This window comes from Oncorhynchus keta, chromosome 15, assembly GCF_023373465.1.
Source record: "Oncorhynchus keta strain PuntledgeMale-10-30-2019 chromosome 15, Oket_V2, whole genome shotgun sequence".
Classification (NCBI taxonomy): domain Eukaryota; kingdom Metazoa; phylum Chordata; class Actinopteri; order Salmoniformes; family Salmonidae; genus Oncorhynchus; species Oncorhynchus keta.
In genome coordinates this window covers 41347393-41364478 of record NC_068435.1, presented here as the reverse complement: position 1 = coordinate 41364478, position 17086 = coordinate 41347393, and the positions used below count along the sequence as shown (strand labels likewise).

General features: G+C 42.5%; 1 protein-coding gene across 1 annotated transcript in view; it reads left to right on the top strand.

Moving 5' to 3' along the window:
• LOC118394953 (excitatory amino acid transporter 5-like) overlaps positions 1-15631 on the top strand; it is a 71477-nt gene extending 55846 nt beyond the window's left edge. The window contains exons 9-11 of the mRNA XM_035788670.2: positions 2726-2860; positions 3220-3319; positions 12481-15631. Coding sequence (XP_035644563.1) covers positions 2726-2860; positions 3220-3319; positions 12481-12726 — 481 coding nt within the window. The 3' untranslated portion in view covers positions 12727-15631. The remainder of the gene's footprint in view (positions 1-2725; positions 2861-3219; positions 3320-12480) is intronic.
• Positions 15632-17086: the final 1455 nt, after the last annotated feature.

Here is a 17086-nt window from a genome sequence, read left to right as displayed (position 1 = left end):
TCATGGTCCAAGACAGTCGTGAAGAGGGCACGTCAACACCTTTTCCTCCTCGAGAGATGTCAGGACCCGGTTACGAACCCAGGTCTCCGGAGTGATAAACAGTCACTTAACCAACTGAGCCACGAATAGTTGGCAGAACCCAGAAGATGAGGCAGACACAGCAGTACTTGAGACAGTGTATTTAATGAAGTAAAAAGTGAAGTTCTTCAGGAAAACATGTAACTCCACAACCTCAAAAGGAATTCCACAAGAACAAAGGTAATCCTCCAAGACAAAAAGGTAAATCCACAAGGTGGAAGGTATAGCACAAAAAGCCTCAAAAAATACTCAAAAACAAAAAAGAACAAAAAACAGAATTCCACAAGAGAGACCACCGGGATCAACAAGAGTTCACAGAGTACTAGGGCTGGGTGCTAACATACAAACACAGAGCAAAGGACTGAGGAAAACAAAGGGTTTAAATACAATCAGGGGAAACGAGGCACAGGTGCAAATAATAATGGGGATCAAGGGAAAACAAAAGGTCAAAAGGCACAATGGGGGCATCTAGTGACCAAAAACCAGAACAACCCTGGCCAAATCCTGACAAGAGACTGAAGAGACTTGGCATGGGTCCTCAGTCCACAAAAAGTTCTACAGCTAAACCATTGAGAGCATCCTGACCGGTTGCATCACCACCTGGTATGGCAACTGCTTGGCATCTGGTCGTAAGGCGCTACAGAGGGTAGTGCGTACGGCCCAGTACATCACTGGGCCAAGCTTCCTGCCATCCGGGACCTGTATACTAGCCGGTGTCAGAGGAAGGCCCTAAAAATTGTCAGAAACTCCAGTCACCCAAGTCATAGATGAAACTCCAGTCACCCATGTTTTCTCTGCTACCGCACGATAAGCGGTACCGGAGTGCCAAGTATAAGACCAAAAGGCTCCTTTAAACCTGTTATGGCAAGGCGATCCCCTAGGGGAACTCTCCCCCACATTCAGCTGAAAAGGTGGCGCAGGGAATTCAAAATATTCTTTAGAAATATTTAACTTTCACACATTAACAAGTCCAATACAGCAAATGAAAGATAAACATCTTGTTCATCTACCCATCATGTCCGATTTTTAAATGTTTTACAGCGAAAACACAACATATATTTATGTTAGACCACCACCAAATTTTTTTAAAAACACAGCCATTTTTCCCAGCCAAAGATAGTCACAAAAGCAGGATTAGAGATAAAATGAATCACTAACCTTTTGAAAATCTTCATCAGATGACACTCATATGACATGTTACACAAAACATTTATGTTTTGCTCGATAATATGCATATTTATATCCACAAATCTCGGTTTACATTGACGCCATGTTCAGAACTGCCTCCAAAATATCCAGAGGAATTATAGAAAGCTACGCCAGATAACAGAAATACTCATCATAAACTTTGACTAAAGATACATGTTCTACATATAATTAAATATACACTGGTTCTTAAAGCAACCGCTGTGTCAGATTTTTTAAAAACGTTACGGAAAAAGCCTACCATGCAATAATCTGAGACAGCGCTCAGACGTAAATATATTTCTCCGCCATGTTGGAGTCTACAGAAATACGAAATTACATCATAAATATTTCCTTACCTTTGATGATCTTTCATCAGAATGCAGTGCAAGGAGTCCTAGTTCCACAATAAATCGTTGTTTTGTTCCATAATGTCCAATACTAGTGTCCAATTAGCTGCATTTGCTAGCACTTTCAGCTCACGTGCCCAAAAGCTGACGCTGGTCCAGGAGAACTCGGACAAAAACTTCAAAAAGATAGATTCCAGGTCGAATAAACAAACTGCTCAAACTAAGTAGAGAATCAATCTTCAGTATGTTATTTTCATATATATCCAATAACGTTCCAACCGGATCATACGTTTTCATCTGCAGCCAAATGGGACGATGGTGACACCCACAGGGAAATTGCATTCTGCCAAGACCGTGACTATTTCCCCTCCCATTTGGTCAAAGTTCACACCAGAGGCTCAATTCCATGTTCTACTGAATGAGGACATCTAGTGGAAGGCGTAGGAATTGCTAACATTGCACCTTCCCTTATTTGGAAGGGAAGGGGCGATGACGTCAAATTTGACCCACATTCAGAATTTCACTTCCTGTTTGGAAGATTGCCTGCCCTATGAGTTCTGTTATACTCACAGACATAATTCAAACAGTTTTAGAAACTTCAGAGTGTTTTCTATCAAATAGTAATATTAATATGCATATATTAGCAATCTAGGACAGAGTTGGATGCAGTTCACTATGGGCACGCAATTCATCTAAAGTGAAAATACTGCCCCCTATCCCCAACAAGTTTTTAACAGCTTTTATTTTAGTTTATTTGGTAAACAATTTCTTAACTCTTTCTTGAACTGCACTGTTGGTTAAGGGCTTCTAAGTAAGCATTTCACGGTAAGGTCTACACTGTTGTATTCAGCGCATGTTCGAATCCAGGCTGTGTCACATCTGGCCGTGATTGGGAGTCCCACAGGGCGGCGTACAATTGGCCCAGCGTCGTCTGGGTTTGGCCGGGCTAGGCCGTTATTGTAAATAAGATTTTGTTCTTAACTGACTTGCCTAGTTAAATAAAGGTTACATTTTAAAAAACAATACAAAAATTGGGAGGTGTTGGACACTGTACAGATTTGTGCTCACACAGTTAAGGTCACTGTTTAATTTCCTCTCTCTCCTGATCCCAGTATCACAGCCACAGCTGCCAGTATTGGTGCAGCTGGAATTCCGCAGGCAGGACTGGTCACCATGGTGATCGTGCTAACCTCAGTGGGCCTGCCCACTGATGACATCACACTCATCATTGCTGTGGATTGGGCGTTGTAAGTATTCAACGCTTCTGTTTGATCGTCACCCCCACTTTCTCTTTATGTTTAGACATAATAAAAGTTGATAAAGGGTGAGGTGTTGATCAATTTAAGCCTAAGCAAAGTTTGCCATATTTTACATAGTCAATCAAAAAGTAGTCTTATTAAAAAATAACATTGTACTGAGATATTATGAAAAGTTGATTTTAAAATATATAACTAAGTGTTCTCAATATGTCACAAAAACTGTGATACTGTAATGTGTTACTAGTGCTCCCACAACACTACTAGACTGTAGCTTCAGTGTGTGTGCAGTGCACCAACAGAGCCTCCCACCACCGCTAAGGCAGCTGAACCTCCGTTTTGTGTTCCAGAGACCGTTTCAGGACAATGGTCAACGTGATGGGAGACGCTTTGGCCACGGGGATCATGGCTCACATCTGTAGAAAAGATTTTGTCAAGGAGGGAGAGCAGGTGAGAGAAACTCTGTTTCTCAGTATGCATTCCACCGTGCTCCGAGTGCGTTCTCCGAGGAAGTTCTCTTGAGTACGTTCTTGTGAGGACGAGAATGTGGAGAACGCATAAAACATTACATTTTAGAAGCACTTGCACTATCTCTACTGTATTACCTCAAGCTGCACCTACACACAATACTCCAAAATGACAAAGTGAAAACAGGTTTTTAGAAATTCTTGCAGATTTATTACAAATAAAAAAACAGGAATACCTATTTACCTAAGAATTCAGACCCTTTGCTATGATACCCGACATTGAGCTCATGTGGAGCCTGTTTCCATTGATCATCCTTGAGATGTTTCTACAACATGAATGGAGTCCACCTGTGGTAAATTAAATTGATGGGACCTGGCGCCATCCCTACGGTAAAATATGGTGGTGGCAGCATCGTGCTGTGGGGATGTTTTTCAGTGGCAGGGACTGGGAGACTAGTCAGGAGTGAGGGAAAGATGAACAAAGCAAAGTACAGAGAGATCCTGCTCCAAGACTGGGGCAAAGGTTCACTTTCCAACAGGACAACGACCCTAAGCACACAGCCAAGACAACGCAGGAGTGGCTTGGGGACAAGTCTCTGAATGTCCTTGAGTGGCCCAGCCAGAGCCTGGACTTGAATCCGGTAAAACATCTCTGGGGAGACCTGAAAACAGTGGCACTTCCCATCAAACCTAACACAACTTGAGAGGATCTGCATTGAAAAATGGGAGAAACTCCCCAGATACAGGTGTGCCAAGCTTGTAGCATCCTACCTAAGAAGAGTCGAGGCTGTAATCGACACAAAAGGCGCTTCAACAAAGTACCGAGTAAAGAGTCTGAATACTTGTTTAAATTTAAAACATTGTTTTAATACATTTGCAAAAAAATACACTGCTCAAAAAATAAAGGGAACAGTAAAATAACACATCCTAGATCTGAATGAATGAAATATTCTTATTAAATACTTTTTTCTTTACATAGTTTCATGTGCTGACAACAAAATCACACAAAAATTATCAATGGAAATCAAATTTATCAACCCATGGAGGTCTGGATTTGGAGTCACACTCAAAATTAAAGTGGAGAACCACACTACAGGCTGATCCAACTTTGATGTAATGTCCTTAAAACAAGTCAAAATGAGGCTCAGTAGTGTGTGGCCTCCGCGTGCCTGTATGACCTCCCTACAACGCCTGGGTATGCTCCTGATGAGGTGGCGGATGGTCTCCTGAGGGATCTCCTCCCAGACCTGGACTAAAGCATCCGCCAACTCCTGGACAGTCTGTGGTGCAATGTGGCGTTGGTGGATGGAGCGAGACATGATGTCCCAGATGTGCTAAATTGGATTCAGGTCTGGGGAACGGGCGGGCCAGTCCATAGCATCAATGCCTTCTTCTTGCAGGAACTGCTGACACACTCCAGCCACATGAGGTCTAGCATTGTCTTGCATTAGGAGGAACCCAGGGCCAACCGCACCAGCATATGGTCTCACAAGGGGTCTGAGGATCTCATCTCGGTACCTAATGGCAGTCAGGCTACCTCTGGCGAGCACATGGAGGGCTGTGCGGCCCCCCAAAGAAATGCCACCCCACACCATGACTGACCCACCGCCAAACCGGTCATGCTGGAGGATGTTGCAGGCAGCAGAACGTTCTCCATGGCGTCTCCAGACTCTGTCATGTCTGTCATGTGCTCAGTGTGAACCTGCTTTCATCTGTGAAGAGCACAGGGCGCCAGTGGCGAATTTGCCAATCTTGGTGTTCTCTGGCAAATGCCAAACGTCCTGCACGGTGTTGGTCTGTAAGCACAACCCCCACCTGTGGACGTTGGGCCCTCATACCACCCTCATGGAGTCTGTTTCTGACCATTTGAGCAGACACATGCATTTTTGTCATTATGGTTATTTTTGGTTATTTTTGGTGGATTGATGAGGGGAAAAAACGATTCATTCATTTTTAGAATAAGGCTGTAAAGTAACAATTGTGGAAAAATTCAAGGGGTCTGAATACTTTCCGAGTGCACTGTATATGTGAATCGTAATAAAATTAACCAGATAGTTTAACAGCCAAAAATGTCCTAAAACTAAAGTTATGCAAGGGAGATCTCAATTCTTTGTGGGTAGCTAGCTAACAATAATTTGTGGCTATCTGGCTAGCTAACAGTATTAGCTAGCCAGTTATCCCAATGACTTATTATGGGCTTGCGGTCTACGGTACATAGGCAGGTAAACATGGCAAAATTAACACGGCATGTATTTCTTAATGTATCAAGATAAAATATTGTAGTCAGCCAACATGTGAGATGTGAATAGACAACACTTCATTCTGAAGTCGGAGTGTATATTCTCTCGTTTCAGCTCAAATAATGTCCGCCATTGATTTCAAGTGTTTTTCATATTTTTCTGTGTAGGGCGTCACATTTCTGTGCATACTTTCTGTTGAAGCTTGCATTGATGCAAGCGTCAAAATATGTACAAACGGAGTGCGCTTTCGAGAAGTGCCCTCCAACGTTTCACATTTCACATTGATTTGGACTACGACCCTCCCGTGCTCCAATTTGCGTGCTCTGAGCACAGTAATATGCAAATGAGAAACACATGCTAACACAATTCCGGACACACAAGGATCAAGGTTATGAATTTTCCATTCTAGAAAGTTTCATTTCCATTTTCCAATAAAAAAGGGCTCTATTCAATCAGATCCACTTTAGCCAACATCCGCATAGCGGTGTTGGAGGTGGAACGATAATGACTGGGTATTGTAACTCCAGTTATGAGTAGAGCTCAGCCCCATAGGGGGGCTTCATTCCTACTGGTTTACACTGCTGCAAAGCAGTATCGCCTGAGAAATTAATTATGCACACACCATCAGCCAATGAGAGTTCAGGTGTCCCTATATATTGAGGCTCCCCCAAAATGATTTACAGCGAGACTTCTGAAGTTGGACAGGGCTAGAAAGCCTATAGGGCTCCGCTCTACTCATATACAGTAGCTTTGCATGGGAAAAAATCACAGGGGAAGCCAAACCAGAAGAAAAACAAACATATTACAATCTATTTTTGATGCTTGTGATGTTTGCACTATAACCCATTCGTCCATACGCCACTGTGACAATAAGGCCTTGACAACAGAAAGAGAGTCACCCAGTAGCGGAATAAATTCAACCACACATACAATACGTTTGTTTCATCACAAAACCAAAGAGCAACATCTGTCGGGTGAAGTAAATATTGCATGTAACAAACAGTTACAAGACTTACAACATGGTCAAGCAAGTTAATGCTTCCTAGCCTGCATGCTAGCCTAACTTTCTCGCATGGGCAACAAGTTAGCTAGCTCGTTAGTTAACGTGAGCCTACTAGACTACATTTAGGCTACACATTCAACTTCAATCATCTCAGGCCAGTGGCACAATACAATGTATGAATTTATGGTAAGATCAGAATCGCCGTTATAATCATTGGCCTATACGGAGAATAAAGTCAAAACCACAAGTCCAAATCCCCATCTCCATCTCCATCCATGGCTTAGAAAATGGATGATTTTCTAAAGCCACGGAGACCAGAAACAGACACGTTTTTCTGACAATGAGGTTTTCCTTTTGATGTGTGGTGGGGGGTTGGTGCGCCAGGACTACCCACAGTTGAGCTCAGCTCGACGCGGATTGGCTAATTCTTTCATTAGAAAATGATTAAGGGAGGCCAAATGCTTTCTGGGATCAATCAACAAATATTAAAACGTCAACATGTCATACTCTTTTTGTCCATACAGCATCAGACACAGAGAATAGATAGCACATACTGAGACAGAGGAGCTCTGTTTCCCTCGTTCGGATGATTTTGCTGGTGAGATAGATTCAGCGAATTGAAGGAAAATGATAAAAACACAGAGAGATGAAAAATAAATGTTTTTATAATAAAATGTGTTTTATTGGTCAAATATACAATACAGTCGGCACTTTAACCTCGTAGTCATTGTATTATTTCAAATCCGAAGTGCTGGAGTACAGAGCCAAAACAACAACAAATTTGTCATGGTCCCAATACTTTTGGAGCTCACTGTACATCGTAAAGCTCCGCCCCATAGGGGGCTTCGCTCCTATTGGTTTAGGGCAGAGCCCTAGTCCCTACGATGCCCGAAATGTACTCCCTACCGAACTCAACACTTCCCATATAATGAAATGAGCCTACCAGGTGAGTTAAATATACTCAGCAAAAAAAGAAACGTCCTCTCACTGTCAACTGCGTTTATTTTCAGCAAACTTAACATGTGTAAATATTTGTATGAACATAACAAGATTCAACAACTGAGACAAACTGAACAAATTCCACAGACATGTGACTAACAGAAATGGAATAATGTGTCCCTGAACAAAGGGGGGGTCAAACTCAAAAGTAACAGTCAGTATCTGGTGTGGCCACCAGCTGCATTAAGTACTGCAGTACATCTCCTCCTCATGGACTGCACCAGATTTGCCAGTTCTTGCTGTGAGATGTTATCCCACTCTTCCACCAAGGCAACTGCAAGTTCCCGGACATTTCTGGGGGGAAATGGCCCTAGCCCTCCGATTTAACAGGTCCCAGACGTGCTCAATGGAATTGAGATCCGGGCTCTTCGCTGGCCATGACAGAACACTGACATTCCTGTCTTGCAGGAAATAACGCACAGAACGAGCATTATGGCTGGTGGCATTTTTATGCTGGAGGGTCATGTCAGGATGAGCCTGCAGGAAGGGTACCACATGAGGGAGGAGGATGTCTTTCCTGTAACGCACAGCGTTGAGATTGCCTGCAAGGACAACAAGCTCAGTCCGATGATGCTGTGACACACAGCCCCAGACCATGACGGACCCTCCACCTCCAAATCACTCCCGCTCCAGAGTACAGGCCTCGGTGTAACGCTCATTCCTTTGACGATAAACGCAAATCCGACCATCACCGGTGGTGAGACAAAACCGCAACTCGTCAGTAAAGAGCACTTTTTGCCAATCCTGTCTGGTCCAGCGATGGTGGGTTTGTGCCCATAGGCGACGTTGTTGGCGGTGATGTCTAGTGCGGACCTGCTTTACAACAGGCCTAAAAGCCCTCAGTCCAGCCTCTCTCAGCCTATAGTGGACAGTTTGTGCACTGATGGAGGAATTGTGCGTTCCTGGTGTAACTCAGGCAGTTGTTGTTGCCATCCTGTACCTGTCCCGCAGGTGTGAAGTTCGGATGTACCAATCCTGTGCAGGTGTTGTTACACGTGGTCTGCCACTGCGAGGACGATCAGCTGTCTATCCTGTCTCCCTGTAGTGCTGTCTTAGGCATCTTACAGTACGGACATTGCAATTTATTGCCCTGGCCACATCTGCAGTCCTCGTGCCTCCTTGCAGCATGCCTAACGCACATTCACACAGATGAGCAGGGACCCTAGACATCTTTCTTTTGGTGTTTTTCAGAATCTGTAAGAAAGGCATCTTTAGTGTCCTAAGTTTCATAACTGTGACCTTAATTGACTACTGTCTGTAAGCTGTTAGTGTCTTAATGACCATTCCACAGGTGCATGTTCATTAATTGTTTATGGTTCATTGAACAAGCATGGGAAACAGTGTTTTTTTTTAACTCTGTTTATTAAGTTTTACACACACACACAAGACAACACAAAGCAATATAAATAATATACTCAACTAGAAAAAAAATACAAATAAAAAAATAGCTTTAAACATACCATACTTTAGACAAGTTAAACACACCAGGCAGAAGGCTACAAATGTTAAAGGGCAATCTATAGTACAGGGACAGAGCAAACACCTCACCATTGTTACTGTCCTGCCCGCTACTGGCCACTGTTTTATTTTTTGAATTTGATTTATAATGGTGCCGGAGGTGATGGCTGCCGTTTTACGGGCTTCGAACCAATTGTGCTATTTTGTTTGTTTTTTCAAATTGTTTGTAACTCATTTTCTACAGAATGTTGCTGCTATATTCTATTATGACCGAAAAGAGCTTCAGAACAGCAATTACTCACCTCAAACTGGATGAAGGTATTTTCTTTAATGAGTCCGACGCAAAGGATATACTGCTTTGTCAAGACAAGGCCCGAATCCCTGTCATCACCGTGGAGAAAAAGGCAGGTGCCTTGTAAGAATTCGCAGAAGAGTAGGTAAACCACCACCACCCTCTGTATTATTGGCCAATGTGAAATCATTGGAAAACAAACTGGACTGTCTACGATTAAGACTATCCTACCAACTGGACATTTAAAAACTGTAATATCTTAAGCTTCACCTGACACGTGGCTGAACGATGACACTAATAATATAGAGCTGGCTGACTTCTCCGTGCATCGGCAGGACAGAGCAGCTACGTCTGGTAAGACAAGGGGCAGGGGTGTCTGTCTATTTGTCAACAACTGCTGGTGTGCGATGTCTAATATCAAAGAAGTCTTGAGGATTGCTCGCCTGAGGTAGAATACCTCATGATAAGCTGTAGACCACATTATCTTCCAAGAGAGTTCTCATCTATAATATTCGGAGCTGTCTATTTACCACCACAAACCAATGCTGGCACTAAGACTGCACTCAACGAGCTGTATAAGGACATAAGCAAACAAGAACATGCTAATCCAGAACCGTCGCTCCTAGTGGATAGGAACGTTAATGCAGGCAAACTTAAATCTGTTTTATCTCTTTTCTACCAGCATGTCACATGTAAAACCAGAGGGAAAAAAATCCTAGACCACCTTTACTCCACACACAGAGACGCATACAAAGCTCTCCCTTGCACTGGCAAATTTGGCAAATCTGATCATAATTATATCCTCCTGATTCCTGCTTACGAGCAAAAACTAAAGCAGGAAGTACCAGTGACTTGCACAATATGGAGGTCGTCAGATGATGCGGATTCTACGCTACGGGACTGTTTTACTAGCACAGACTGGAAAATGTTATGGGATTCATCCAATGGCATTGAGGAGTATACCTCAGTCATCGGCTTCATCAATAAGTGCATCGACGACATCGTCCCCGCAGTGACCGTAAGTACATTTCCCAACCAGAAGCCATGGATTACAGGCAACATCCGCATTGAGCTAAAGGCTAGAGCTGCCGCTCTCAAGGAGCGATGCACTTATCCGGACGCTAGTAAGAATTCTCGCTATGCCCTCAGACGACCATCAAACAGGCAAAGTGTCAACAAAGGCCTAAGAATGAATCCTACTACACCAGCTCTGATGCTCGTCGTATGTGGCAGGGCTTGCAAACTATTACAGATCACAAATGTAAACCCAACCACGAGCTGCCCAGTGACGCGAGCCTACCAGATGAGCTAAATGCCTTTTATGCTCTCTTCAAGGCAAGCAACACTGAACCATGCATGAGAGCACCAGCTGTTAATCACAACTGTGTGATTATGTTCTACGTAGCCAATGTGAGTAAGCCCTTGAAACAGGTCAACATTCACAAGGCCGCAAGGCCAGACGGATTACCAGGACGTGTACACAGAGCATGTGCTGACCAACTGGCAAGTGTCTTCACTGACATTTTCAGCCTCTTCCTGACCGAGTCTGTAATACTGTACCCACGTGTTTCCCAGAAACCCTAGACCGACTCTAATGTGCATACCGCCCTAACAGATCCACAGATGATGCAATCTCTATTACACTCCACACTCAGCTCAGTGTTCAACACCATAGTGTCCTCAAAGCTCATCACTAAGCTAAGAACCCTGGGTCTAAACATTGTTATTGACAGGGCTGTAGTGTAGTGGATCGAGAGCTTCAATTTCCTTGGTGTCCATGTCACTAACAAACTATTATGGTACAAACACACCAAGATAGTCATGAAGAGGGCACGACAATGCCTATTCCCCCTCAGGACACTGAAAAGATTTGGCATGGGTCCTTAGATCCTCAAAAAGTTATACAGCTTCACCGTTGAGAGCATCTTGACTGGTTGTATCACCACTTGATATGGCAACTGCTCAGCATCCAACCGCAAAACCCTACAGAGGGTAGTGCGTATAGCCCAGTACATCATTGGGGCCAAGCTTTTTACCATCCAGGACCTCTATACCCTAAAAACTCAACAAAGTAATAGACTGTTTTCTCTACTACCGCACAGCAAGCACTACTGGAGAGCCAAGTCTAGGTCCAAAAGGCTCCTAAAACAGCTTCTACCCCCAAGCCATAAGACTGCTAATCAGTTAATCAAATTGCTACCCAGACTATTTGCATTGACCCCATTTTTCATGCTGCTATTACTCGCTGTTTATTATCTATGCATAGTTACTTTACCTCTACCTACAGTACCAGTCAACATTTTAGACACACCTACCCTTTCAAGGGGTTTTCTTTAATTTTGTACTATTTTCTACATTGTAGAATAATAGTGAAGACATCAAAACTATGAAATAACGTAGTAACCAAAAAAGTGTTAAACAAATACAAAACATATTTTATATTCTTCAAAGTAGCCACCCTTTGCCTTGATGACAGCTTTGCACACTCTTGGAATTATCTCAACCAGCTTCATGAGGTATTCACATGGAATGCATTTCAATTAACAGGTGTGCCTCATTAAATGTTAATTTGTGGAATTTCTTTCCTTCTTAATGCATTTGAGCCAATCAGTTGTGTTGAGACAAGGTAGGGGTGGTAAACAGAAGGCCGCTGTCATCAAGACAAAGGGTGGCTACTTTGAAGAATCTTAAATATAAAATATGTTTTGATTTGTTTAACAATGTCTGTTTTTGCAATCAGACTGGATTTATTGGGGAATTACCCTCTTACTCAAATATTTTTAATCTTCTCAATTATATTTTCACTCCATCTCCCTCAACTAAAGCTGATTAGTTTCCTAATTTCTCTGGACACAATACACATATTAGATCAGGTACAGTAGTCACTGCCACAGCTATTTGTATTGCATAGGGAAGTATCATTTTGGCTATTCAGACATGTTGTTATGAGATAAAAGAACATTAAAACAAAGTTTCAATTGCAGATTACAATATATCCAAGTGTGTTGGCCGCTTACATTTTTTGTTTTCTTTGTACTTCCCATTGCGTCCTCACATTTGAACCAGCAGTGGACCTGTCCATTTGTTTTGCATAGGGAGTTCTTTGCTTTAGCACAAATTCATGGTTTGGTTCCTTCTTCTACCCCCTTCAGGTACCTTTGATCTGCGAGACCAAGCCCATGGTCAGCATCCAGCAGATGACGTACCAGAAGAACGGTGGGTACCAGCCCCCTCCCTGCGGACCGGGGGGCCCGGACGTGGCTCGTCTGATGCAGCTGGAGGAGGGGGTACGACCGGAGCAAAGGAAGAGGAACCCCCACGCTCCCCAACACAAGAGGGAGCACAAGGACAAGGACCACTGCTCCATCGACATGAATGGCCTGGAGACCAACGTGTAGACATAGTTATCATTGAGCTGCATCCTGATTCGTCACACTTCTCCCAAAGAGTGCATTTGCACACTCCCCATCATGAATCTAATAATCGTGGCCCTAACAACTCCCTCCAGCCAGTTCTTAGCCTACACCAATCCTACGCTTTTAAGTCCATGATGAGAAGTGGGAAAATGCATACTTTGGAAAAAGTGTGGAGTAACTGAATGCAGCCAGTATCATAGCTACAGGGGAGAGAGGGAGAGAGGAAGGACTGACTAACTGCACCAGAGCTCGGGATGACCAACCCGACCCTTGCTGGCACATTATGGCCCACTGTGGATGCAATTCAGAGGATGTGTAAAGAAAATACGACTTTCTACATTACGTATATTACGACCCACTATGATTGTGTATATTTGTGTGTATATATTTACAAGACTTATTATACTATGCACCAGCAGCAGAGTGATATGGTGGGAGACATTCTGTACATTGAGACATTCTATATGATGAGACATTCTACATGAAGTGCAAACATTCTATTTATTGAGGAGACATTCTCTATGATGAGGAGACATTTCATACAATGAGAAGACATTTTGCACAGTTTATTAGGTACACCACCACGTTCAATGGTTTGCTCCTACAGCCAGTAAATCATGTGGCCGTGGCTTGCTATATAAAGCAGGCAGGCATCGAGGCAATCAGTTACTGTTACCTAAGCGACTGAGCGTAGTATGATTGTCGGTGCCAGGCGCACCGGCTCCAGTATCTCAGAAATGGATGAACTCCGAGGCTTTTCACGCACAACAGTGTCTAGGGTTTACCCAGAATGGTGCAACAAACAAAAAACATCCAGTCGAAAACATCTTGTTGATGAGAGGTCGAAGGAGAATGGCAAGAATCGTGCAAGCTAACAGACGGGCCACCAACAGGCAACTAACGGTGTAGCGCAACAGCAGTGTGCAGAACAGCATCTCGGAACGCACAACTTGTCAGTCCTTGCCACAGATGGGCTGTTGCAGCAGACAAACACACCGGGTTCCACTCATATCAGCTAAAAACAAGAAGGGTCTCCAGTGGGCATGCCATCACCAACACTGGACAATTGAGGAGTGGAAAAACAGTGCCTGGTCCGATGAATCCCGGTTCCTGTTGAGTTGCTGATGGCAAAGTCAGGATTTGGCTTAAGCAGCATGAGTCCAAATCAAATCAAATCACATTTTATTGGTCGCATACACATGTTGAGCAGATGTTATTGCGGTTGTAGTGAAATGCTTGTGCTTGTGGCTCCAACAGTGCAGTAACATCTAACAAGTAATATCTAACAATTACACAACACATACCCAATGCACACAAATCTAGTAAAGGAATTAAGAATATAAAAATATATGGACAAGCAATGTCCATGGCCTCATCCTGCCTGGTGTCAATTGTGCAAGCTGGTGGCAGTGGTATAATAGTGTGGAATGTTTTCCTGGCACACGTTATGTCCCTTCATACCAATTGATTTCCATGAACTCAGGCTGTTCTGGAGTCAAAGGGGGGTCCGACCCGGTCCTAGATGGGTGTACCTAATAAACTGATGGGTGTACCTAGTATATGACAAGTCTCAGGAGACAGAAGGGATCATGAAGACCTGTGGGAAACTTCAGAGAGGGCTTGGGGATCTGTGGACCTGTGGATGATGACAGGACATCTAAGCATGAGCTTTGGCCTTCCATCTTCACCTTAGTTAATCAACTCCCCCCTCACAGTGGATGTGCGAGTCGGTCCGTCTGTCGAGCTGAGAGGTGAATGTGACGAACACTCTCCTTACATAGACAATGCTTGTGGACTATGGACAAACAGGAAGTGCGCATTTCTTTAAAAAAAAGATATTATAAACTAAATGTTCCCTCTAATCCCCCACATGGGGTTACGGATATTTCAGGCTAATTGGTTAGGCTTATATACTAAGCAGGTTACTCTCACAATCATCATTGGAGGTTTTTTGTAAAACTTTACAGCTAAGGTAAAATCTAGAAGCTGTTTTTTAAATCTCCACATGTGAAACAAATCTAAACGTTTTATATAATTGAGAAACTGGTCGGTACATTTACACTGGCTGTTAAGTTTTCTGAAGACCTCTTTTATCGATATCTAGAATGGCTTTTCAAGACATTCGTGTTCACATTCAACAGAGAAGGGATCTACAGAACTCAAATACACTCTACTCTGCTCTTCTTCCTCAGCAAATGGACCCATATTGCTTCTCTCACTGATTTCAACCTTTTTGATACCTTTTCTCCTTAAAATGTCCTTCCCATGATCTTCTTTGCCTTTTTATCCCCTTAAACAAGGTAGTACACACCTGCCTCATATATGGTGTCTGGCATGATGGAAACCATTTCTGTGTACCAAACAGCATCCTATTCTCTATACAGCGCACTATATACGGTAGGGAATAGGATTTGGGGGAAACACAATGACAGAGACAGGTATGTGTAAGAGCCATACTGCTCCGGGAGGTGTTAACCGTTGTTGAAAAATTTCTAGAGTGTCAAGTTCTTGCACCAACCCTAGTCCCTCTTTGCCTTAAAGTACAAAGGAGAAGCATGTGGGGAGATAATAGAGTATGGGTACACCACAAAACATATGGGGGTACACCTAATACATTCAAGGCAAAAGCAGCAAGCTGCAATAAAACAACCACAGGCCATACTCTGAACTTTGCTTCGTATGTATATATATTTATTTTAAAAGTGAAAAATCATTTGCAGTTTGTATTAACATAGAGTATGACTCAACAGGCACCATTCTATCTTTGTTATGAAATGAACAATTATTAATTGTTTCATCTATTCCAATTGCACTAGATGTTTTTCTGTTTTTCTGTATAAAAAAAAGGCAAAAAATGAAAATATATTGTAAGGAAACACAAATACACATTTTATTGAACTGTGGTGTGTAGTATGTTTTGATTGTCTGATGAGTTGGTTTTCTTTATTTGAAACCTGTATTTTTGGATAGCTAGTTGGAGTTTTGGAGTTTCATTTTCTTGGCATCACAAAAAAAAAACATATTTGGCACATTATGGTGAACAGAAAGACAGGAAATGTAAATGGTTCAAAGTAGACCCAGAACACAAAAGCGACACAGGAAACTTGCAAACATTTTTAAATGTTCCTCTAATGGATACATTCTCAGATCTCTCAAAGACTTATGGCTAGAGTCTATCAGATCTGTGCTGACCCGCCACCCGCATAGTGGTTGTTTTGGCGGTGTCTCTGCATTTGATCTAAAGGGGACATTTCCATTGGCTGCATGGTGTCGTATTAAGAGAAATCCCATGCAGCCTTGTTACCAAGTTTGAGCACTGGAATATGAGATGTAATCTACACCTCCATTAGGCTGATAGAAATATTCATAATTTTGTTTCATGATTTTCCTTTTGAGTGTCATTATTTCTATATAGCCAAAACTTTCTCATTCTGAACTTCTAACAAGAGTGGGACAGGTGTGACTTTGTGACAATGCCCAAATGAGCAGCTGCTCACCGATTTGACGCAGTTACACCTGTCGGGTATCGCTTGTTAACGCTTGATCGGATTGAATCTAGGCCATAGTTACAATAATCCATAGCATCCATTTGATGTACAGCACATGGCCCACAGCCTCAAAGAGAGATAAGATAATCTCCTGTGTGACATGGCTTTCAATAGTCAAAAGTAGTGCACGACAGTGGTGGAAAAGGTACCCAGCTCTCATACTTGAGAAAAAGTACATTTACCTTAGTAGAAAATTACTCAAGTATAAGTCACCCAGTAAATTCCAATTGGAGGAAAATAATTTGGTTTAAAAAAAAAATACTTCAGTGTCAAAAGTAAATGTAATTGCTCAAATATTCCTAAGTATTAAAAGTAAAAGTATAAATCAATTCAAATTCCTTATAATTTATGAATAGCCATGAGCACGCTCCAACACTGACATAATTTACAAACAAAACATGTGTTCGGTGTCTCCACCAGATCAAAAGCAGTAGGGATAACCAGTGATGTTCCATTGATACATTGCCTTCGGAAAGTATTCAGACGCCTTGACTTTTTCCACATTGTTACGTTACAGCCGTATTCTAAAATGTATGAAGTACTTTTTTCCCCCTCAATCTACACACAATACCCCATAATAACAAAGGAAAAACAGGTTTTTAGACATTTTTGCTAATTTATCAAAAAAATATCAAACTGAAATATGACTTAAAAGTATTCAGACAATTAACTGTACTTTCTTTAAGCACCTTTGGCAGTGATGGCAGCATTGATTATTCTTGGCTATGACACTACAAGCTTGGCACACCTCATTTGGGGAGTTCCTCTGCAGATCCTCTCAAGTTCTGTCAGGT